Genomic DNA, 12,941 nt, shown 5'->3' on the forward strand with positions numbered 1-12,941 from the left:
TGAGGGGACACAAGGCAAAAGCAGAGCGTGGGGGGGGCACAGAGCGGTGGCTCTCCATTGTAGGGCAGAAGGAGTTAGTGGGGGGGGGTTTGCAATGTAGGGCCGAAGGAGTGAGTGGGGGGTCTGCAATGTAGGGCAGGAGGAGTGAGTGGGGGCTCTGCAATGTAGGGACGAAGGAGTGAGTGGGGGATCTGTAATGTAGGTGAGTGAGTGGGCGCACAGAGTAAAAGCAGTGAGTGGCGGGGCGGGGGCGGACCACTATGCTGTCTGGTCGTGTGCAGGAGAGGCTCTGGAGGAATTGAGTCCACAACGATATAATCAAATGGATGTGGGAGTGGTGGCAGACTCAGAGGTCGGGAGTTCTGGGCCCCCTTGAGGAATTTGTAGATAAATAACTAGAACCACTCACATGGTATGGAGCCTATATAATATATATATATAATATTGGCTCCGTAAAATGGACCTCTTTGCTTATAGGGCAGCAACACACCACTCAGTCTATGACGTTTCCTCCAAAAGAAATACAAAAAAATAAAAAAATTTAAAATCTCCTGTTGGTAAGTATTACGCTCACCTTTTTTCAGAGCCTTTAATGCCTGGCTCTGAGGGTAATTAGCAGAGTGCCACTTTTCTAGGGATGGCACTTCCCTACTGAAGATTCTTTGAGGCTTTAATGACTTGACTGGAATAGCGTATAAAAATAAAATTAAAATGTATTGATAACAAATAAAAACATGTAGTATATATTGTAAAAATAAAAGTTAAAATGGAATTAAAGTCCAATATAAAGTCTAGATTGCCGAAAAGCATTTCACTCATCCATGAGTTTCCTGACTACAGCTGACTGAGGAAGCTTATGGATGAGTGAAATGCGTTTCGGCAATTTGGACTTTATATTGGACTCTAATTCCATTTTATTTTTACAATATATACTACATGTTTTTATTTGTAGGGGCAGGGTGCAGGGGAGAGCACTAAGGGACGGGGGCTGGGGATATCACTAAGGGACATGGGGGGCAGGGGAGATCACTAAGGGTGAGGGGGGGGGAGGGGGAGAGACCACTAAGGGAAAGATGGGGGGAGGGGCAACCACAAAGGGAAAGATGGGGGTGGGGGGCTGGAGAGTCCAAGAGCCAAGAGAGGGGAGAACTCTAAGGGACAGGGGGAGGGAGAGCACTATGGGAACGGGGGCAGTGGAGAGCACTATGGGAACGGGGGCAGGGGAGAGCACTAAGGGACAGGAGAGCAGTGGAGAGCACTAAGGGATAGGGGGGCAGGGGAGAGCATTAAGGGACAGGAGAAGAGATCACTAAGGGACGGGGGGCAGGGGAGAGCACTAAGGGACAGGCGGGAGGGGAGATCACTAAAGGGATTGGAGAGCTCTAAGGGACAGGAGGGGGTGGGAGAGCACTAAGGGGCAGGAGGGGATGGGAGAGCACTATGGGACTGGAGGGAAGGGGACAACACTAAGACACTACACACATACACAATGCATCCTTACACATACAAAGAAACACACAATGCATGCCTACATACACACGCACAGAAACATACAATGCATCTCTACTCACATACAGACACACCGAAACATACAATGCATCCTACACTCACACAGAAACACACCATGCATCCATTGCACACACACACAATGCATACATCACAAACAAAGCAGCCCTTGCACACATACACATAAGCACACACTGCTTCTCTTAATGCATCTCTTACACTAAATGCACCCATTACAGACACACACACACTGCATTACATTACACAGAAACACACCTTGCATCCCTTACACATACAAACACAGATTCACACAATACATCCCTTACACACACACACACACTCTGCATCCCCTACACACACACACACTACATCCCTTACACAAACTGGTATCCATATACATTACATTCCATAAGAACACACACACATTACATCCTCTCCAATAACACATAACACATCCCCTACACAAATACACTCCACTCCCTGTGAGCGAACTCATGGGTGGGTCTTGTAGGCATAAGGCTTATGGGCTGGCCTTGTAGGCATACTCATGGTCGGGCCCTGGAAGCCCAGACCGTGATCTGTGTAAGGGGCCCCAAAAAATGGAGCTGCTTCCTTTTTGTTTATTTTTGTGGGCACTGCCTCCAGAGAGCCTGTTTTAACACCAGACCAGTGGAGCTAGACTGCAGCCTGAGCTTTTTTTTCTCATCTGGTGGTAGGTAAGTAGGCAATCCAATATATTATTAGTGGCACTAATCTCTAATTTACCTCACATTAAAGGGACACTATAGTCACCAGAACCACTACAGCTTAATGTAGTGGTTCTGGTGTCTATAACCTGTCCCTGCAGGCTTTTTAATGTAAACACACTGCCTTTTAGAGAAAAGACACTGTGTGCAGCACTGGCGTTGGCTCATATGGCAGATCATATGGGTAGGGCATTATTGATAACACATGGTGGGCAGAGCATATGGGGGGAGCGGCGGGGCGGCACATTTTTTTTGCCTAGGGCGGCAAAAATCCTTGCACCGGCCCTGCTGAAGTGTGAAATAAAGAGCTTGAAGATATAAAGTTGAACAGATTAAAAAAAAAAGTTAAAATGCACGAGGATGTGGCCCTGGTTTCTTAATATTTATTCCATGCTCTATTTGGCTAAATAGCCAAATACAATGATGGAATAAATAATAAGAGGCTTTCACTGTTGCAATTTGCATGGTTCTGCTATATTGGAGGCAGTGGCACGTGTCAGGGACTCACTGGCTGCGGAGAGTTGAGAAAATAAATTCTCATGGTGGATCTTTTTTTTTTTTTTTTTAAATTCTTTATTTTGTTAAGGCATATATAAAGGGTACAAAATGAAGAAAAGGGAAATGCAGGGGTGTTCCACATTTATGGATTAGTACAGAGATATTATCATTAATTACATTTCCAGGTAGTAAGTGCCTCATTTTTCTTTTTATATGGCATTCAATATGAACAGGAACGTTATTCAAACAGTATAAATCAACGTAAAGCATGATGTCAGAAAGTAGTGTATTAAACTGTTGAGTGACAATTTAGTGTTAGAGCGTCGACGTTAATATTTAACAAGAAGTAACCCAATTAGGCTAGTGGTTTTAAGCAGAGGTATGTTATAACGTCTTGTTATGTGGTGTATGTGTAAAGGGCTTCCGTGGCAGTCAAGGTATGATGAGTGGGTTCCTGGTGGTGCCTTATCAGGGGTCGGCTGCCTTCGTGGGTCGTATCGTCTGGCCACCCATGAGGGGTTGAAGGGTGGGTAAGTCAGTGGTGCAGTGTGTTTGTAGGCGTGTGCCTCTTAGGTAGGTAGTTGGTGAGGGGCAGTGGCAGAGGCCCCTGTCGTTCTTGTGTTCCCCTAACCTATGGGGAGACGGGGGGGGGGGGGGAGATTGTGGTTAGAATTAACGGGTTCGTCTGTTCGTGTGTCAGCATTAGTGGAATATCTGGCGGTATGCGCCATGAAACATAAAACACAAAGTTAAAACATGAAATTAACCCAAAACTAGGTACATTAGAAAAGAGAAAAGAACATGGAATATTCAGTTGCTACAGTCCGCTTTGCAGGGTGCCACTATATTGTGGCTCAGTGGTAGATAATTCTTTCTTTGCCGCCAACATTGGGGAGGTGCACTGAAGTAGTGCCGTTCAAGCTGCGATTAAGTCACTGAGTCTTGATCCTGAGATGGGTTGCGATTCCGAGCTGGAACAAAGGGTGTCACATTGGGTATGTCCCATTGGTGATGTGTTGCCGGTCTCGGTGGAGTTCCAGCGCCTCTCATCAGGTCCAGGGCTGTGAAAAAGGTGGGGGCATCCGTTGGAGAAGACGCTGTGTGCACCTTTCCGTCTTTGATGACCGTGAGGGTTTGGGACGCCGACCAGCGGTAGGCCACGCCAGCCTCTCGCAACTTAGTTGTAATAGGTTGCATGGTTTTTCTCCAGTGAAGTGTTGCCCTGGTGACATCCTGGTAAAATGTCAGCTGGTGTGATTCAAAGTCCATGGGGGCCCGTTCTTGGAACGCCTTCATGAGCTTTTGTTTGTCTGTAACGGTTTGGCATTTGAGAATAATATCCCTGGGCAGGCTCGTTGGGGCGCGTTGTGGTCTATTGACCCTGTAAGCTCCGTCCAGCGGGATTTGTTTAGCTTGTTTGGCGGGTAGGGATGAGGCCATCAGCCGCCTAAGGAAGTGCGGCAGTTCCTCCGCGGACACCGCATCGGAGACTCCGCGGATTTTTATGTGTTTGCGCCTACTCCTGTCATCCAGGGTGTCCACTCTGTGCGTCAGAGAGGAGTGCAGAGTTCTCATTTGTTGCACAGTGTCCCCTAGGGCTGCCAGGCTCTGCTTGAGATCGATCACGTCTTCCTCCGTGGCTTGTACACGGTCAGTGACCGCTTGTACTTCAGTTTTGACTAGGGCGACTAGTAGCTTGATTCTATCATAAAGGTCTGCAATGTCCTTTTTAGTAGCGTGTGCTGGGCTTGGGGACTCTATTACGACGGCTGTCGCTGTGTCTGGGTTCTTGCTGTCTTTCCCGTTCCCCCCTTCAGGCTCCTGAGGCTCTATGGTGTCTGGGACGGCTGGGGGTGGTGAGAGTTCTGTTGTTTTGGGCCTGGAGCATTTGAGGAGCGTCCCTATATCTCTCGCCTCTGGAATGGGTGCCCCTGTCTGTTTCTGTGTTTTTAGACCCATGATTGGAGTGTCAGGGTCGTTTTGGTAGGGGTGTAAATACTCACTCCAGTCCGCGAGGAGCTCGGCGTGGTAAGTTGCGGCCTTCAGGCTTTCAGACCGGAGCTTCTGCCGGGTCTTGCGGGGTGGAGCTGAGGCGGATCCGAACCGGAATGGCATGGGTCGATGCAGCAGGGGTTCCCCTTCCCGCTGTAAGTGTTTGTAGTCGGCGGCTTGAAGTTAATTTCGCCGTTTTCGGCGTTTTTAGGCAATTCTTAGTGGAGCTGTCTGTAATGGCGTCTTGGCTGTAGCGGTGCCAGGCCACGCCCCCCTCATGGTGGATCTTAATTGATCCCAGGAAGAATATTTGGCTTCTGTTTATCAGCGATCACACTTGACACCAGAGGATTCATCTTAAGTATTATGTTGGTTTTAAAATTCCATTCCTGCCCTTTCCCTCCTTGGTTGCATTTTCCCTGTATTCATCCATATTTTCTTTCTTTTTCCCATCTTGTTTTCTGCAATACTTGATTACTTTAGCCCTGTATTTTAGCACAGGATTCTTTTGTTTGCATACTCTCTATTCGCCTGGTCGGTTTTTGAAAGGGATCAAGGCCCTTTTTCTTGTGTTCCTGAGTACAGTGTCTTTCTTGCTCTTGGGTTAAATCTTTACTTCTCTTATTTGGTACTTAAACTTTATCCACCCAGGATTTCTTATTTTTTTTGTTTGTATATTCTTGTACAGTTCACTTGTGTTGTGTTTTTTGTTTTTTTTCAGTAATGTTAAAGATTTTTTTTTAAATAATTTGAGACTATGTTAAGTTAGAACTGGCCCATCTCCACATTTACCCTAGTGCCCGAACACTCACCTTCTACTTATACACACTTACCTCATGCATACTCACAGAATATTCTGCATGTACACACACATCCTCATACATGTACATATTCACTCACCCTTCTTTACATGTACGCACTTATTGTTATACATGGACATACTCACCCTTCATAGTCACATGCAAACACTTTCCCTACACATACAAACAAGCACTTACCCTCATACATACATAAAGATAACATACTGATTCTTTAAATCTGTCAAACTGGCGGTGGTTAAGCTGTGGAAAATGGAAAACCAGAAATAGCAGGGTTGAAAATGTGGGCCCAATAAAGCACCCAGGACCTCCTTAAAGATCACAGACTTTGTTGTGAAGCCTTTTCAGGTTCCACAAGGCCCACATGTTCTATTACAAACCCAAACTTCCAGCCATACATGGCACAGAGTTACATAGGCTGAAAAGAGACGTGTGTTCATCAAGTTCAGCCTTCCTCACATTCGTTACATAGCTTGCAAGATGAAGGAAGGTCAGTCACCTTGTGCTCCCTATACATGTAATTATAATCCCCAAATTATAACAGTGCATGGCAGAAGCCATTATTGGTCCTTGAAATGTGAACTGGATGGCAAGCCTACCTGACAAGAATACTGGGAAATAAAATACTCTTTTACCGCTGGTCAGATAAAATGTAAGTGCATTAAGTCATTAATTGGCATTATGATAAAATACATATTAGTATTTTTTCTGCGCGTGCTGATTGTTTTTCACCCGCATTCTCAAATGCACATATTTTATAGAGATGTACAGATGGCCTTGGAATTATAATTACAGAAAATGGTCATTGTCCTTATAGTTAAAATCAGGAAGTACCTTGTCCTGCACCCCAGCAAATTCAAGTATCTGTTTGGCAACGGCAGCATGTATTGGATTCATCTCCACAGTGAAGAGGCGAGCGCCGGGTTTAAGTAGCCGGGCAATTCTGGTAGCCGAGTATCCACAGTACGTGCCTAGTTCCAGCAACACGGATGGATCAGTCTCCTTCACTATCTGATCCAGGATCAGGCCTGAAAAGTAGAATCATTTATGGCATCATGGACATAAATGAAAAATTCTGTATCTAGCCTCATATGCTGCTACGTCTTGGAATTGACAGCTCATTGCTATGTGGCCATTGAAGTGTCATCTGCAGGCTCCACCTGCTTCGTCCTAGTTCTAACCCACTGTTACCTTTTCCTTCTCATTTACTGTTGCCATTTCTCTGCCCTGAATCCTGTCAGCCAATGCAAGTAACACAGGGGATTAGACAACTTGTGTCCAGTTGGGGATTTAAAGTGGGGGATAACTCCTGAATAGTTGAGTAAATTCAGAATAACTAGATAGGAAACTCACAAACTGCACAACACTGCTAATTAATGAAACTTGACTTTTATTAATTCAGTTAAAATGTTCCAAAGTAGGCTAATAGTACATGTAATAAACTGTGATATAAGCTATCAAGGGATCTTAATAGGCATCAAAACATAAGGAAACATATCTTTTAATTAAAAGTAGGGATAACGATGATTATAGAAATTGTACTCTAGTCGTCTGAACAGATGAGAGACTTATACAGCTAAGAAGATTACTGAGAATACTTTGGAAAAAAATGTCACACAGATTAAAGCAATCTTAATCACAATAAAGTATATTGCCCTTTAAATTCAACCACATGAGTTATCAAACAAGTGCTGAAAAACAGATTTTTTTTCTCGATAGACTATACTTAACATGAGGTCACAGTAACCCTTTAAAAACGTTGCAGTTTGCACTTCTGTGATTGCGCGAATGCTAATTTACAATAAGAATCCTTAATCCTCTCCTAATGCAAAAGGCGGTACCACATAAAACTACCAGGAGACCAACTCAGATCCATATTCCAATGTTAGATGATCCAAGCACTTTGTAGTAGTTATGGTGTCAGGAGTGCCCTGGCAGCCCCCAATTGTTTGTAGCCAAACTGCTTTGTAAAGGTTTGATTTCTTACCAGACGTCATCCAGGCACTACTCCTCACCTCCTATATTGATGCTGTTGAGCCAGAAGTTCCTAAGCAAAAACGTCCGTAAGCTCTCCTGAGCTCAGCTCTGCAGTGGAGAGCTGAGCTCAATGGCTGGGAGCGATCAACTGTCGCGCTCAGCCAACGAGTTAACCCTGCAGGGCTTAGCTCAGGAGAGCTATGAAAAGTTCCTACATACGAGGTTTCTGGTTCCTATCACTCCTAGTGGAGGTAGAGATTAACACCTGGCAGACCCAGGTATGAATTCAAACTATTTAAAAACTATTTGATGAGTTACAATAGGGTGTGGGGTGCTACGGCAGTCCTGGCATACAAACCCCTAGAGCAAGCTAGTGGTTATGGTACTTGGAGTGTTGATTTAATTTTCTATATACACAAATATTTTCTGCGCTATGGTAGTCGTTGCCGTGCTTGGAGGATTCCTTTAATTGCCCACCCCCACGGTAAAGACGGCTTTTTACCTTTCTCATCTCCAACATTCATGGCCCATTCCTTCTGGCTGCAGTATTGGTCAATGGCATCCACCACACTCTTCGGGTCACCACGGGTAGCATTCTTCAACACGTAGTCCAGGATTCTGTGTTCCTTAAGTTGAGCCATATCTGTAACCCAGGAAATACATTCATACCCAATATTATCACAGTAACATATAGTAATAACAGATTTATATGAGCTATGCTTTGCTAACATATTGAGAAGTATTACACCATGTCAAATTGCATCACTAACTATTTTGCACATATTAAGAAAATAAAAACAATTTTGTATTCCATTACAGATGCTGAAAAGCATACAGATCTCCCACCTACACCAGCAGTGTAGCCAATTCAAACTGGCAGCACAGATACTGCATTATATATAAAAGACTATCACTTCTCAATGCCCCTTGTTTGCAGTATATATCCAGGGTATGAGGCTATATTTTTAGTTATCAAGTTACTGAATTTTCTCACCAGCATCCTTGTGTCTCAAAGCACACAAACCTTGACACACACACACACCATGACACAGACAGACACACACACACCATGACAGACACACACACACACCATACCATGACAGACACACACACACCGTGACACAGACAGACTTTGACACAGACAGAAACACACACACCATGACACAGACAGACACACACAATCCATGACACAGACACACACTCACACCATGACACAGACACACACATACCATGACAGACACACACACCATGACACACACACACTGTGACACAGACACACGTTACATGACACAGACAGACACACACACACACACACCATGACACAGACACACACACTCAAACTGACACACATAATTCCTACCCGTGTGCAGACAGCTGTCTGTACTGGCAGCCGCAGGAGGAGCTCTGATGGTGGCCGCAGGGGGAGCTGGCTGTGCTGTCTCTGCTCCCCAGGGCGCAGCTTAATGAGACCGGGGCCGGAATATGACGTCATCTTCCGGCCCCGGTCTTATTAAGTAGCGCGCGAGCAGAGCCAGAACAGCCAGCTCCCCCTGCAGCCGCCAGAAGAGCCAGCTCCCACTGTGGCCACAGGTCAGCCAGTTGTCTCCCAGGTCCCGACGGCCCACTGGGAAATTTCCCACTATCCTGGTGGGCCAGTCCGGCCTTGGCGTCTTGCCTCTCATGGCCATCAGCAGGGCTCTCTTATCGTGAGCCAAGGAGCAGTGGACAATAATATCTAATATGGGAACCCCACCAGACCCAGTGAGGCGATAGGTCCCATCCAGCAAGAACTTCTTTGCATGGTTTGGTGGCAACACTGAGGCCACGAGGTGCTGGACATAGTTTGGAAGTTCCTCAGGTGTGACTGCTGCAAGTATGCCCCGTATCTTGAGGTGATTACGGCAGGATCTTTTGTCCAGTGCCGTTTACTGAATAGAAAGGACAACTTGGGCGGCCTGCAGTCAGAGTCCTGCATTGTGGACAGTCCCTTTTTAACCCCTTAAGGACCAAACTTCTGGAATAAAAGGGAATCATGACATGTCACACATGTCATGTGTCCTTAAGGGGTTAAGGCCAACAAGGTCAAGGTCCTCCTCGGTGGTTTTCATTCTGTTGGTGATTGCTTGTATGTCGGCTTTAATGATCGCAACATCCGCAGCCAGGAGATTCTTGATTTTGGCTACAAGGTTGTAGAAATCCTGCTTGGTGACAGGGTCTGACACTCTTTGGGTGTCCTGTTTTGTTTTCTCCGATCTCTGGTTCTGCCATGTTGAGTCGGATTGCGAGTATTCCAGCTGGGCCTCCGCGGCCACATGGCTTTCAGGCACCGCTATTTTAGGCTGAGGCTGCCGTTGAAGTAGGGCCCCGATATCCCTCGATCCTGATGGTAATTCAGGTGTGGGACGCTGGTTCTTCCTTTCCATGTCAAGCTGGAGCGCTGGCCGAGGTGTGCTGGGTGCAGACCCTGGCACTGGATCTCCTGCCAGTATCAAGCCATTGAGCACAGTCACCAAATCGAGGCCCAGAGGTGGATGGTAGGCCCCAGGTCTGCTTTTCTGCCGCTTCGACGTAGGAGTGTGTAGAAACAGCATATGTCGTTGCTGTATGGTTCGTGGGTGTAAAGTCGAGCGTTTAGCTCCAGGATGCTCAATGTGGCTCCCAAAAAACTAGCTTTAGAATGAGATTAGTATGGAGCGATGTGAATTAGCGTCTGCTCCCTGTCAAGCGACACACACTTTAATTTGTGCACGACACTCTTTCTTCGGTATCATGATTTCTGCGTCATATAATCTTACTATCCTCTCTACATTTTCCCATTGCTTTCTATTCTGGGATTTAGGCTTATGCTTGGCATGAACAGTCAGGTATAGTCAGCTTGTAAATCCTTCTCTTTCTTTATATAACTCACGCACATTCGTACAGAGGTTTAAAAGTAAGGTGCCCTGCAGGAAAATGTAGGACTATTTTTTCTTGTTGCCTGCTTTTATCAAAGATAGTCAGGTACAGATGCTGTAGTCCCTGATGTCTACTGGGATGCAGGAGATCTGTACACACCTTCCAGGGGCACATCACGATTAAAAGCAATGGAGACTGGGACATTTTGTGTGATGACAGCATGCAGAAGATGCCTGCGCACTAAGTCTTTGATGCAAAACTATTTTCAGGGCTGGCAAAGGCATCTACATATGGTATTCCCCAGTACCCCTTACCCTCTTGATATACTTTGATCACATATGATAATATTGTAAAGCGCTACGGAATATGCTGGCGCTATATAAATACCAATAATAATAATAATAATTAAAGGATCTGAAAAACTATTTTTTTTTTAAACTGTAAAGCCTCTTGCAGACATATTTATCCATCCCCGGGCACACATAGAGGCATTTCCAAATACACTGTCACAGGCACACTCACTGACGCACATAAACACATTTTCAAAGACACACACAAAAAAAACCTTCTCAGACCAACTCGCAAACTAATAAACACCTACACAGACACTAATAAACACCTTCACAGACACTTATAAACACCTCCACAGACTTACTCACAGACACTAATAAACACCTCCACAGACACTAATAAACACCCTCACAGACACTAATAAACACCTTTACAGACCCACTCACACACACTAATACACACCTTCACAGACACTAATAAACACATGTACAGACTTACACACAGACACTAATAAACACCTCCACAGACTTACCCACACACACTAATAAACACCTTCACAGACGAACTCACAGACTCTAATTAACCCCCTCGCAGACACTAATAAACACCTTCACAGACCCACTCACATACAATAACCACCTTAACAGACACTAGCAAACAGCCTCACAGACCCACTTACACAAACACTCTAAAAACAAATCACTCTCACAGCAACATTTTCGTTCAAACACCACACACAGCCACGCTTATATGCTTGACTTTCACAGAGCCTATCACAAACACACAGATACTCATTCACAGGCACTGTCCATTGTTTAATTAAAAAAAACACCAAAATGCATCTGTCTCTCAGCCCCACCTCTCACGTCTGACTGTTTTTTCACAGTTGCCAGTCACCATGTTTATCTCTCTGTTCCCCAGCTCTTTCCCCTTCCTACCGCCCACGCCTGTCCCGGTTCCCCCCACCAAAATTATTATTTAAAAAAAAATACTGAGCTCCGTGATCCCACTTGCTAGCCTAGCCCTGCACGGGCTGGAAATCATCCCTGACACAGACTGGGAGCACCGAGCATCTGCAGGCTGTCTCTGGAGAATAACGAAATCTGTCCATTAATAATTCTTCCTGAATCTGGACTCATGTAAAGAGTGCAGAGTACAACAGAGCACACAGTGAGCTCCTCCCTGTTCTAGCCACAGGAGCGACGGACTGAGAATACTGACATATAATAACAATGTCTCCATTCCAAACACAATGAATAGAACACTCAGGTATCCAATGCTGACAGCGCACAGAGTTAGCGTCAATCCAAGGAGCTCAGTACTTACTTCTAGTCTCTGTAACAGCAGGTTCAGGAAAAATGTTCCGTTTCAGGTCACATGGGTGGCTGACTTTGTTCTGCCTATACCAGGGAAGTGACTCTGCAGAAAGCCTGTTTATTTCAGCTATAATTTAATTTGGCAAAGTACTGTAATTTGTTCTTGTTTCATGTGGTAAATCCTGCAGTGTCCTCGTTTAAACTGCAGAGGGCGCAAATGACACGGTAGGAAAGCATACGTTGACTACTACAGAATCCAGCCTGGATGGATGATACAGTGTCTGTCTGCATGGAATTATCTGGAAGTGACACCACTGAATACAACACTGAAACTCACTCATAAAACTACTGTTATTGGTTGGGGGTCTCTCCGAAATGTCCGTATACTCTATGAAAACATACATGAAATGATGAAATTTAGGAGACATAATAAATTGAGTCCTTTAAACTTTGCTTTCATCAAATAATCCTCCATGTGCAGCAATCCCAGCCTTGCAGACCTTTGGCATTCTAGTTGTCAGTTTGTTGAGGTAATCTGAAGAGATTTTATCCCAGGCTTCCTGAAGAACCTCCCACAAGTTGGATTGGCTCAATGGGCTGGATTGGCTGTTGGAGCAACTTGGCTCTATAGTAAGAAGTGCCCATCACGTAATTTCTTCCTATCACCTCTCTGCAAAGGTGGGATAAGATCGATGGCCATAAACTTCAATGATGGCAATGGGTATCCTAGTGCAAAAAAGTGTTTGGCCACAGGTAGCTCTGCCTTGTCCCTATATGCCGTGCGTATGTTCGACCTGGTTCCTCATGTGTTCGCTCAAAAAAAAAACTTTTTTTTTTTTTTTAAATATGGTAGACTGCATGAATATTGAAGTGTATAAATTACAAAGTCTGAAGTATAGGTC

General features: G+C 45.1%; 1 protein-coding gene across 2 annotated transcripts in view; it reads right to left on the bottom strand.

Annotated features, from left to right (window-relative positions):
- Window positions 1–12,210, bottom strand: part of LOC134610983 (catechol O-methyltransferase-like) — a 30,148-nt gene extending 17,938 nt beyond the window's left edge. Inside the window, exons 1-3 of one of the 2 annotated variants that reach the window (XM_063454442.1) lie at window positions 12,050–12,210; window positions 8,040–8,180; window positions 6,395–6,588 (exon numbers count right to left, since the gene is read on the bottom strand). In XM_063454442.1, coding sequence (XP_063310512.1) covers window positions 6,395–6,588; window positions 8,040–8,178 — 333 coding nt within the window. In that variant the 5' untranslated portion in view covers window positions 8,179–8,180; window positions 12,050–12,210. Of the gene's footprint in view, window positions 1–6,394; window positions 6,589–8,039; window positions 8,181–11,582; window positions 11,606–12,049 lie in introns of those variants that run through there. The other variant, XM_063454443.1, reaches the window with a different exon arrangement.
- Between the last annotated feature and the right edge of the window lie 731 nt (window positions 12,211–12,941).

Source organism: Pelobates fuscus, chromosome 5 (genome assembly GCF_036172605.1).
Source record: "Pelobates fuscus isolate aPelFus1 chromosome 5, aPelFus1.pri, whole genome shotgun sequence".
NCBI classification, from domain to species: Eukaryota; Metazoa; Chordata; class Amphibia; order Anura; family Pelobatidae; genus Pelobates; species Pelobates fuscus.